The 12,878-nt window shown below is 47.3% G+C and overlaps 1 protein-coding gene across 1 annotated transcript in view; it reads right to left on the bottom strand.

The window, feature by feature from the left end:
* The window catches only part of OXSR1 (oxidative stress responsive kinase 1), a 105,124-nt gene extending 92,934 nt beyond the window's left edge, over positions 1 to 12,190 (bottom strand). The window contains exon 1 of the mRNA XM_069859245.1: positions 11,902 to 12,190. Within this exon, the coding sequence (XP_069715346.1) occupies positions 11,902 to 11,971 (70 nt within the window). The 5' untranslated portion in view covers positions 11,972 to 12,190. The remainder of the gene's footprint in view (positions 1 to 11,901) is intronic.
* Between the last annotated feature and the right edge of the window lie 688 nt (positions 12,191 to 12,878).

Genomic DNA, 12,878 nt, shown 5'->3' with positions numbered 1-12,878 from the left:
CTTTCAAAACTCTTTCGATATCTCTTAGGCCCTGAACACAGAAAAATGTCATCTGTTTTCCCACCTTCAGCAAACATTCAGGTCAGGAATCCCTACAGACTAGGAACAGAAGTGACAGCTTTGGAGAGGTCAGCCTGTCAATGTAAGACAGGCCAGGACTGGAACAGAGGGCAAAGAATAGGGTTGGTCATGCAAAGGATGTCAGCAAGATATCCTAGAATCACAGAATCGTTTGGGTGAGTCAGAAGAGAACTTAAAGATCATCCAGTTCCACCCCCCCTCCCATGGGCAGTGACACCTTCCACTGGATCAGATTCCTCAAAGCCTCATCGAACCCAGCCTTGAACAATTCCAGGGATGAAGTATCCACAACTTCTCTGGGCAACATGTGCCAGTGCCTGACGACCCTCACAGGAAAAGAATTCTTCCCGATATCTAACCTAAATCTCCCCACTTTCAGCTTAAAACCTCTCCCTTCTGTTCTATCATTGCACTCCCTGAAGAGCCACCCCTCCCTAGCTTTGCTGTAGACCCCCTTTAAGTACTCTCACAAAACTGTCAGTAGGTCCCTTCGCTGTTTGGTTTCACCACTGACCCGCTCCATCTACACCCACCAGCTCACAGGCTGAGCCAGGCTTCCAGCTGCCTCCCCATCACCAAGCGGTGCCAAATAGAGCAAAGAGCCACAGCCACCCAGCCATCGGGCTCCATGACGGAACAAGAGACGCAAGAAAAACAGACAAGAGAGAAAGCCACCAGTCACAGATGGTATCAGCCAAGAGAAGAATTAACAGGGGTGAGTATCAGCTCATCTGGTATTCCTCCCAGCCTCTTCCTTGCAAATGCAGCAGAGAGATGGAGCCAGAGGATGCTGCTGCTGACTGTCTGCATGACCTCCTGCAGCCCCCAAAGCACCCCCAATCAGGTCACACCAGCACACCTCCCCATCACACCTTTAAGCCAGTATGATTTAACCTAAAGCCCACCTTGCAAAAGGCAGAAACATCAATGACTGTCTGACCAGAAGCTCAGTAGAAAACACAAACACCCACTGGTTGCACAAGGTCCCCAGGTGATTTGGGGAATGCCTTGGGGACCATTTTCCCCATGTAAGTAAGCTCCAAGGGCCAGTTACACAAGTCCGGCGTGACCTGCTACGTTTACTTAAGATGTTATTAGCATGCCTAAATTAGATTTTCAGTTTGAAACCAATTATATTTATTTGATTTCATGCCAGAATCTCTGGCGAATTTAAAGGGCACTGCAGCTATGCAGTGTTAAGTCTATCCGATGGAAAGTAGGCTCAAACATCTCATTCCCAAACACAGCAATATTACTGGAGAAGGTTTATCCTTCCCTTTTAATCACTGTCAGTTATCTTTATGTATATGCAGCAATGTAAATATCATGCTGGCTGTCATCAGGTATTACTAAGGCTCAAAATACATCCCTGGTACAGCAGCCAAGCCAGCATTCTCCCTTCCTCCCTCTCAACCTTTATCTCTGAACTCTGTCTCAACTGTAATTGTCAACTGTAGAGGATATTTTATTTGGACGAGATTCCACTAAATGGAACAATCTATCTGCATGAAGTGCAGATGTTTGATAGTGCAGTGGTTATTTTAGGTACATAAGCTTTTAAGTATCTGATACGTCCTCTCTTGAAGGCTATTATCCTTTCTTTTCAGGGAATAGCTTGATCTAATAAGTCTCTTCTATGTCTATTAGTGTGTTCAGCACACAAGCTTAGCCCACTGGTCAAAAATTACATTCTTTAACCAAGAGTAACGAGAACCATTCTGAGTCTCAGGATCTGGACAAATAACTATGCTCAGCCTGCCAGCCCATCAGCTGCTCAAATAAAGATTTGCATGGGTGAGTCGTTCCACAGGAAGAGTTCATGCTCAAGACGCTTTTTCCAGTCAAGCACTTTAATGGGAAGTCAATAACCAGATGCTTCTTAGCTGTTAATACCATGTTATTTTTTAGATGGCACTCGGCATCCTCAATTACAATTTTTACTTTAGTGAAGGGACAGAACTTACAGCCTCAGCTTTCAACCTGCTTGGCAAGTTGCTTTGCAAGGTGAGAAACAGAAAGCAGTTCCCAAAGTGGTATAGGAGGTAAAGTTCTTACAGGTGAGGACTCAGAACACATCAAGTTTCCAAAGAACTCAATTTCCAGTGGTAGGTCTTAAGGAAATGCAAATCAGAGACATTTGTAACCAACGCATTTAAGGTTTGGAGACTGTACAGTCAATCTGCAGCTCTTCCACATCTTCACTGGGAAGACTCCTTGCAGATACAGCCTGGACGTAAAGCAAGTAGCATAAGAAAAACACCACGCTATAGACATACTATAAAAGAGAAGGCATTGTTATTTCCCACTACCGTAGGGAATCCATTAAGCAGCTGTTTCCCACAGCAGCAACAGGGTCACACGGAGGGTTCAGTGTTTAATAGAACGTGTGCCTGTAATTCCCCCCTGTGCCACTTCAAACACAAGCATTCATTAATTCAGTACGGGGATTATACAATTTGGCATCAGCTATAGCAGAGAACTGGACTCCATGACCTCAGCAGTCCTTTCTAGCTTTGCATCTCAGCAGAATCAGCCATAGTAGCTTTCCATTTGTGCTCTGAAAATTGACATAATGAAATCCATCTCTGGGGATTTTGCAGGAAAGGTGTTTAGTCTGTGACAAGAAGCATCTTCTTTATGAGTTTTTAAGCCATCAAGATAACCTAATATTGCATTGCCTGCCTGCAGCTGGAGATGGCCCAAAATGCCTGACTAGTGTTTCAGCCATGCCACTTACCCAACAGGTACCAGCTCCGAGCACAGCCAGGCAATTTCCTTCATATTCTGTAAGTGCTCTCATCCCACAGCCATTATTTTGCTCCCTGACTTTCCAAATGCTATCCTTTTCCACTACTCTCAGCACCATTTTCAGAGAGGTGGAACAAACTCTGGAATCCAAGAAAATAGTTTTAAAATCCTCTGAAGACCAAAAATCAGCAAGAGCCTAATTTAGATCAAATTGAAAATGAAAAAAACATAATCTATCCAACAGTGACTACGGAGCTTCCATCCAATGTCTAGAAAACCCTCACCTTTAAAAAACAGATGTTGAATTGCCAGAAGATGCAATAATCTCACACCCTGACCTCAAGCATGTCAGTGGAATTCCATGTTTTAAAACCAGGTTTTTAGAACATTTCCCTACTTGACAAAACTCTCCCCTCTAAGAAACTGCAAAATCTGTCAATTAACTGTGCCCTAAGACAGAAGGTAACTCAAGATCTTCCACACAATAAAGTAGCAGAGAATACCACAGGGCAAGCCATGTGCTTGCTCAGCTCTCACCAGAAGTGAGATGGGGTGCTCGAGGCCAAAATTTCACTCTGCAGCTTTAATCTAATTATCAATTCTGTGGAGGGATGAAAAGGAAACAGCATCCTCCCACACCACTTTACTAACAGCAAGGTGCTAGCAATAAAAAGGAGTAAAGTTTGTGCTTAAATTACCATTCATGACTGTAAAGCAGTAAAGTTTTGGCAAAACCCAAGGAGAATTTACTACAGCAAGAGGTGATCACTGAAGTATTTCAGCCCACTACCCTTTAACAGCTGTTCACATCTTTTCTCCCCAGGATGAATTTACACAGGCTCACTGCCTGCCTGAAGGAAATATCCATTTGGGAGAATGCTACAAAGTCACTTTAGCACAAAACAATGGAATTAAATAAACCAAGAACATTCTTTTCTCCTCTGCCCCCAGCTCAGTAGTTCTACAGGTAAAAACGACAGGGCAGAAAACTGAAATTGGGCAAGAAACTACAATCTCTTTCAGAAGAGCTTTTCCCTATTCCCTCACAAATGAGTTTTAATTCAAGTGAGTCCAAAAGTGTTGTTTCACAAGCATGCAGTACAAGCTGTATAAAACTTCAATGTATGGGAGGTAGAAGGAAGATTCAGCTAATTTGGTGATTTGCTGAGAAAGTGAATGAGTGCTCTGAATTTACTCTGCACTTCATTCACAGATGGGACTTGTGAAGCTTTTAAGGCTCAAAGACAGCTGTTCCTGCAGACTTCCCAGCATGCAAAACCAAAGCAGTTCCTTGCAAGGCATGTTAGACACTAGCTTAGTGGAAGTTGATACAAAGCCAAATATCTTTTTCCAGGATGGGATTTCTCTTAATTGCAAGAAAATCTGTGTTACATGAAAACTCTGCGTGCAGTGATGCACATCAGGAAACAATGATGTTTAAGAACCTTAGGGAGTAGTGAAAGAAAGAACCTGGAAAAATAATAAAAAAAAAAAGCTTCTGGATGTTGGGGGGAAGAAATACTGGATTTTTCCTTTGCACACTTGGATCACCACAAATCCCTGCCTGCTTGTACTATGTGACGGGACCACATAATCATAGAATGGTTTGAATTGGGAAAAAGTTGTTCATAGCCTCATCCAACCTGGCCTTGAACACCTACAGGGATGGGGCAGCCACACTGCTCTGAACAACCTGTGCCAGTGCCTCACCACCCTCACAGAAAAATTTCTTCCCAATACCTAAGCTTAATCTCCCCTCTTCCAGCTTAAAAGCATTACCCCTCATCCTATCCCTGCACTCCCTGGTAAAGAGCCCCTCCTCAGCTTTCCTGGAGGCCCCCTTCAAGTACTAGAAGGCTGCTACAAGGTCTCCCTGGAGCCTTCAAAATCTGGTTGAAAACAAGGAACGTGCAGGCTGTGATGTTTAACAGGAGAACCCCACTCATAAGCAGCGTTTCAAGGCCAACGTACTCAGACAATCTAAGGCCTCAAACTTGGGGCTGACAGAATCCCGAACTAAGGTGAGCCCCTTTGTTCATATTCACACACGAGAGGAACATGGGAAATACTGAAGCAGTATCATGTACCCCTGCTGTCACGTAGCTGTATTTACACCATGTGCTACAGCGATCTTGTCTTACTCGAGTCAGATGAGTTTTATTTTGTTCCTAGTATAGCTCACTTCATCAGCATATGCACTGTTTTGCACATCAGAAGTATCACATTTTCCCTCACACACCAGAAGCGATGACCTTCTAGTGAAGGGCCTGGACAACCAGGGACCTAACCCTGTCCCTGAGACTTTCCTGCTTGACTGCCGGAAGCTAGATGGAGCTTAATGTTTTTTCAGAAATGTCAAGGCTAAACTCCCTTAGGTGAAGTCACAGGAAACTGCAGTAACTTTGAGAGCCAAGTTCTTCATATCTACATCTTAGCTGTTTGATTCTAAAGGGAGTGCTGGGTAATAGGCTAAATTCATCTGGAAAGTCCCAGGATCTTGATATTCCAGAGATTTTGCAATGCCAAATTCCACTGCTCCACAGCTATTCTTCTACATCCACAAAGCTCTCAAGTCTGTCTCTCCCTATTAAGAATGTTTAATAACACTGGAGTTTACAAGAGCTCCATTAGCACGTCCACAGCTAAATTTACTGCAACAAAGATTTACAGTGGATATCATCCATTTTAGGGGAAAAATTCCAAGAAAATTTGACCAAAATGCATTTTTTCCCACAACTCACTAACACAATTAGCAGTAAGAATCAGTGTTATTGCCTATCACTTTAAATAGCTCCAACTTTTATTAAAAGATTACATCTCTAGACACTGACTTAGTGGGCAAGCTGCTAACACTCAGAAACTAGACAGACACTGCCAAGTTTAAATAGGCAAATGTTCTAGGGAAGAGCTGATTTTCTCCAAGATTCCGTCAGCTGCAGAAGGAACAAGACTCCCAGGCATACATACACAGTCAGCACATATACCCCTCAGGTGTGCTCAGGAGCACAGCAGATCCAAATTTCCCAGCCAGAGCCAAGATATCTGAATTCAACTGTACTATTTAAATGGTATTTCCTTAAGAAGTGAAAGTGTTAAACATTAATCAGTCCAGGAACCTTGTGGCACTGGATGCATACACCATATAGAAACCAACTACAGGAAAGCATGAACTACTTCCACATGGAAACACCCCATATGTATTTTTTTCTTAATACCCAAGAATAGCTGAAAGCAGCAGGATCTATCTCTGCCCTCCCCTCAAACCAGAAGGAAAAGCAGCCACACAGCTTCGGTAACAACGATGCATTCTTCCCAGCCAGCTTTCACCACTGCTTGGCTCTGTACGCCCTCAGTCTGCTTCCTTGTGCATTTTATCCTCCTTCCTACCAGAAAACAAACAGAATCGCTAAACAAAGGCACACGTATATCTGAACGCCTTTTGCTTTCCCTTCCCAAGAGGCGAAGATGGACTCAATTTAGCCCTATTCTAGCAGAGCAACGGTATCAAAGGTCGTAAAGACATGATGTGTGCCAAATGTTCACAGGAAAGGTAGCCTGCATCCAGGAGTTACGCGGCTATTCCATCTCACTTGGGAATACCCAAGAAGATACACTTCCTCTGTCCAAGCAGCTGAGACATTACAGTACTGAACATCACCCACCTCAATGTCCCGGCAGACCAAGTACTATGAATCATGACTAACACTTATTTTTTAACAGATCTACATTTGCCCAAAGTTATGATAGAACCAAGGAATCATTAAGGTTGGAAAAGATCATTAAGATGATCCAGTCCAACTGTCAGCCCAACACCGCCATGCCTACTAAACCATGTCCCTAAGTGCCACATCTATATGCTTTCTGAACACCTCCAGGGATGGAGACTCCATCGCTTCCCTGGGCAAACTGAGGCCATTTCCTCTTGCCCTATCACTTGTTACTTGGGAGAAGAGACCAGCACTCACCTCACTGAAGTTATTTTTACATAAGCTTTAATATAATATGAAACAACTAAAAGGCTTCCCTACCGACTTTAAGTGGAAAAAGTTTACAAATGAGCACACAAAGCAAGTCTTCAAATGAATTAACCAGCCTGAATACTGGGAATACAGCATAGGAATCAAATTCATTTAGTCAGGCTTGGGGGGAGGAGTGGGAATCCGTAAGGAAATGTTAAAACAAAACATATGGCAAGAAGACTGAAGTTTAAACACTCAATTTAGTTCACAAGCAGTTATATTTTATAAAGTGTAACATTTTTCTTGAATGAGTTTTAAATAGTTAGGCATATGAAACCGCCTGCTAGCCACATAAGGCTAGCAGGTAAAACCCCACGCTTCAAAACAGAAAGCTAAAAAATTAGCCCTGGCCAAGAGCCTCCCACTCCACCCAGATTTTTCCATTCAAGGACTTCAATCATACCTGGTGATTACATACAGGCCACTCTTTCTCAGTGGCAGTGCTTTTTCAGCACATGAGATAACTACACAAGAACAAGATAGGCAGCCACAGACATTTTGATAAATAGGGAAGCAGAAATCTTAATTTTAGGAAATCTTTCTATATCTACAAAAGAAAATTCCTCCTGCACACTCACTTGTACAGCTTGGGAAGAACGTGGCTAGAAATCTGAATAGTCAACTCAAAGATCAACGTGCTCACAGGCAACGCCCAATTCAAAAGCACCACAAACCACAGTCATTAAAAAAACTCATCATTCAGTAAATGGTGACTTCAATTTTCAATTTAAGCTTGATTTCTGAGGGGAAAAGCAACTCCCACCACATCTGTTCATGCAGCCTGCACTGTCTTCATCGCTACGAAGGAATCCATCAGAGGGGAAAGGGCACAGGAATCGAGCAACGGAGCACTCCCACCACTAATTTATCTTCCTTTTCTGGCACAGACTGTTCACAGCAAAGAGGATGCTCCTAAATCAAACAGCCACAGCCAGCGCAGCTCTCATCTTTCCAAAAAAGTAGCAAAATGAGAATGACCCAGTTCCAAGCAACTCCACTACCGCTACCAGCATTTCCAGCAGGAGCTGTGAGATCCAAGGGGGCCCACATGTGTGAGTATCTGATCAGCACAAGCAGCATGAGGTCAATTTTTCTTTTTTTTTTTCAGACTTCAAAAAGGCATCCGCCGTGATTTATATGCAATCCGTGCTGAGAAAACCACCTTCACAACCACCAGCACAGACTGCATTTTTCTTTTTGGATGAACATCTAGATGTCTCCAGAGGCAGCATTCACCTGCAAAGCTTATCACAACTCTGGGGGTACATTCCATAGAAATGCTTTATAAATTGCCTCCTCTACCCCCACCTCCGCTTTATCCATTTTTTTAAATGGAAGTTGGGTTCTGATTATCAGCAAGGTTCTTGATGCAGCGGAAGAGAAGTTATTTAAGCCTAGGGAGGCTACTCAGCAGCTACTAACATTAACCTAGCATAATCAACTCTGGCATTAATCCATACCTTTATAATGGCATGAGTCATCCCCAGTGCTGAGTAATCTTTTTTTTAGTGCTAGTCAGAATCAGTAGGGCAGTTTTACAGAAGTTCTCTTTGCAGGTAAAAAAACTTGCTCTTTGATTCCTGCACTGAAACAGATTCCATTCACCTCAAATGAAAGCCACACGTAGCAAATGAAGGAATTAGACTACACAAGGATTTCCCTTATTCTGATGTGGAAAAACAGCTGAGCTGTTAATCTACTGAATGTGAGGCAAATGTAAAGAGGAAGGTTTTTTCATCAGGAAACAAGTTAAATCCTTTAAAAGCACCGGTGCCAGGTTCATCTCTTCCCACACCAGGATATCTCTTTGTTCCCCACTGAAAGACTTTTACAGCTCTAGAGAAGTAAAGAGAGCTTAAATAAATTAAAAAAAACAAACAAACACCCCACCATTGAGGTTTACAGAACACACAGAACAGGCAATGCAGTCCAGCTCAGTTAACACAGTGACATTTTGTCCCACAAGTCATACACGTGCGGGGAAACTTGCGTCACATCTCCATCCAGGGCGCTGGCAGGAGAACCGATGTTTGAAATGAGGCGGGGGGGCGTGGGGGATGGAAAAGCTAAAAAGAGGAATCATATGTTTGCAATATACACGTTTCAGTGTACGCTCCATCATGTGCTGGAATGCAAACACAATCTTTCAGTGAGCGGGTGACATCAAGAAATTCAGTTTACAGAGGGACAGGGAAAAGATATGGAAGAAATCAAACACTTCTTTCATGATTTCTGCCCAAAATCTGTCAGTTAATGTGAGACACGACACATCTCTGTGCTCCTTCTAATACTTTGAGACTGTAGGATCTGTGTCTCCAGCAGCAAGTTCTCCTAAGAGCTGGAGTGCATTTACATTCCCTTTTGTTCCCATCCCACTCTGCTCCACAGCTACAAAGAGGCAGATTGTCCCTTCGCTCCTGTTGTTTGATACTCAAGCTTAAATCCTTGCTTTGTGCTACCCTTTGCTGGCTCCCAAGAGAAAAAAAAAAAAACATTCCCTACACACAGACATGGATCCCTTTCCCTGGAAAATGGATGGTATGTTATCCCCCTTCCTCCCTGCAACTTTACCTCCTGCTCCTCAAAAAGGCTAAACGTCATCCTCCCCAAAGCACGTTTTCCAAAGGTTTAAAGGGTTGATCTGTAAAATGACATCTTCCTCACATACACAGGGAGTTCGCCTCTTTCCTAAAGCACTGCTGCTCCCACTGAGCAAAGGGAGAGGACAAAGCCTGATCCCACAAGAGCAAGAGGGATTTCCAGAAGGATTTCCCCCCATTCCACAGCTTTAGTTCCTTCCTACTTTTAAACAATGCCAAGAATTTAATCTCTTAAAACAGTATTTTCACAAACTCTCCCACCCTCCTTAACAGAAACCAAGTCTCCCCATGAGGCAGAGATGGAAGGCCCGGATACGACAGTACTACATCATTTATAAACTTCAAATAAAAGCACTCCACAAAGATGACTTTAAAAATCAACCTCCTTCCTAAAAGCCTTTGGCCAGGAGCCTGTCCTGCCACTTCCCGCATTATTCCATGCCTCCAGAGAGCGAGACTGGAGGCACTGACCTTAGAGTCACCTGTGGCACCACCTCAGATGTGTCACATACTCGCCCTAGAGATATATCCCTGGAACACACACCCCAACAAAACGGTTGAGACAGCCAATAAATCAGTACAGCAGGAGGCCTGTGTAGCTGTGCAGTTTAAAGCCAAGAGAGTGAGGGGGGAGTGGGAAATCATTTAATGGAGAGAGCAAGGGCTGGGGCCTCAAGCTCTGACGACAATGAATGAAAATTCATAGCAGCGGCAAAAAAAAAACAGGATAAAAGGCTTGTTCGGAGGCACTACTAACCGTCTATCCCCTGCATGGACTGAGGCAAAGCAGGGATCCAGAAATCATCCCCCCAAAACTATCAGGGGTGCCCTGGAACAAGAGACCCCACGTGAGTGGTGGAGTTTGCTCCCACAGGCAAACTAGCATGGTGATGGGGGAGAAAACCTAGTTCTGCTCTATATCCGCTCGGTCTGCCAGAGGGACACGCAACCCAGCGCCAAGCGCAAAGCTGAGGCAGAGGGGAGCACCTCCCTCACTAGGAGGGAGCCCCCAAAGACCACCCCAAGTCTCTGCTGGGGCAGGGGGAGCAGCCCACGCCCCCCCATAGGTCCCACACGTATGTTGGGGGGCAGCAGCCCCTACAGAGAAGCCACAAGGGGACCCCCAAGCCCTCCCTGAACAGACACACCCCACAGCACAGGGGAGCAGATCCACAGACATACAGCCCTTGAAGTTAGGGGGGGACCCCCACACCATGCAATTCCCTCACTAATGGGGCTCCTAGACCCCCACATCCCTCTGGGCAGGGGGAAGGAGCCCACACAGACCCTCCCCTCAAAGACATTGCTGGGGGGGGCACTCCTTGACGTGGAGAAATAGACACCCCCACTCATCAGCTGAGGGGGGAAAGAAACCCCAATTCACTCAGTGGAGACACCCCACATGCCCCCTAAAGCTGAGAGTGTGACAGACAGCACATACATGCACCTCAGAGCTTAGGAGGGGATAGACACCACACACACCCCCCCTTCAAAGCTGGGGGGACAAACACCACACACATAAAACTGAGGGGATGGAACAGAAACTACACACACCCCATGAGAAAAGATGAAGGGGAGACAGAAAAGACATACATACAAAACTGCGAGGGGCACAGACACTCCCAAATCCCTCAGCTGAGGGACAGACAGACATCCCCAAACCCCTCAGTGGAGACACCCACATCTCTTTATCTGAGGGAATACAGACACCACACACACACCTCCGATCCTGAGGGGAGACAGACTCCCCTCCACCTAAACCCAGGGGACAAAGACACCCCCATACCCAAACCGAGGAAGGGACGGACAGACAATCTCTCCCACCGGACAGACAGACATCCCTTCCCTTAAGCTGAGCGTTTGACAGACATCCCCTCCTTCAACCATGGGGGACACAGAAACCCTCAGATCTCTCAGATGAGGGTGAGCAGACACCACACACAGACCCCGGTCTGAGGGGAGACAGACAGACACACGCTACACACACACCCACCCCGACAGCTGAGGGAACACAGACACCTCTCCCCAAGCTCAGTGGACACAGACACCCCCCGCCCCGAGCCGAGGGACGGACAGACACCCCCGTCCCCAAGCCGAGGGACGGACAGACACCCCCGTCCCCAAGCCGAGGGACGGACACCCCCAAATTCCTCAACGGGGACACACCTCAAATCTGAGGAGGAACAGAGACCCCCCCCAAGCTCAGGGGAGACAGATAGACAGACACTACACGCACACACCAAGCTCGGGGGACACAGAAACCCCCTCCTCAAGCTGAGGGACGGGCAGACACCCCCGAAATCCTCAGTGGACACACTCACAGCTCCAATCTGAAGTGGGACAGACACCCCCTCCATCAGTGCGGAAGGGGACGACAGACAGCCATACACCCTCCCATTCACAGCCGAGGGGTCCCCCCGCGCCTGCTCGGCCGCCAGGCGGGCCCGGCTCACCGATGACCTCCTGCAGCTCGTAGTCATCCTTGTTGATGGACCAGGGCAGCGCGCTGGGCTCCTCGGCCATGGCCGCGCCGCCGCCTCCGCCGCCACCGCCGCCACCACCACGCACCACCCGTCCTGCCCTGCCCTGTCCTCCCTCCGCGCCGCGAGGGGGAGCAGGCACGCAGGGAGCGAGAGAGAAGGAGCGGAGAGGCCGCCCCGCTGCCGCCGCTGCCGCCGCCGCTACCGCCGGGCAAACTTTGCCTGCGCCCTCCACCTGCCCATGCCCGGAGCGCGGTGACGTCACGCGCGCGGCGGCGGCGGCGACGTCGCCCGCGCGCGCGCCACGCCCACCCGCGGCGGGAAGGGAAAGGGTGGGCGGGCGCGTCCCGCCGCCATCTTGAGAGTGGCACACAAAAAAAAAAAAAAAAAACCACCCCCAAACACCTCACCGCCGCTCGCCACGCAGCACTCGGATGCCGCCATCGCGCTCAGGGGACGGCAGTTAGGGTGGTTTTCGAAAGTCAGCGGCAGAGGGGAGGGTTAATTAAGAGGTAGGAAGGGCGCGGATGCCACGCACAAGATGGCGGCGGGACGCGTCGCCCTCTGCGCTAAGGAGGAGGCGGGAGGCGCCGCCGGCTCGGGGCGAACCGCGGGCTGCGATTGGCTGCCGGCCGCATGCCCATTGGCGGGAAGGGCTGCCAATCACTCCATGTCCAGCTACAGGGTCCTACCGCCCGCCGGACTGGGAGCGGCGGGGGAGTCCTTGCTACGCTGGGCGTGTGGAGATAGCGCGATGGGAAGGGGCAGCCTTACAGCCAGAGAATCACAGAATTGTTGCTCGCATTTGGTCCAGAAGGGACCCGAGGGAAGGAAGACCAAGCCTCTGTTTCATAGAATCCTGCAATGATGTTTGAAGGGAGTTTGAAACAGTTCCAATCCTGCTGCCATGGGCAGAGACGCCTCCCGCTGGATCAAGGGCTCAAAGCCTC

Source organism: Phaenicophaeus curvirostris, chromosome 6 (assembly GCF_032191515.1).
Source record: "Phaenicophaeus curvirostris isolate KB17595 chromosome 6, BPBGC_Pcur_1.0, whole genome shotgun sequence".
Classification (NCBI taxonomy): domain Eukaryota; kingdom Metazoa; phylum Chordata; class Aves; order Cuculiformes; family Cuculidae; genus Phaenicophaeus; species Phaenicophaeus curvirostris.
This window is presented reverse-complemented; position numbering and strand designations above follow the sequence as displayed.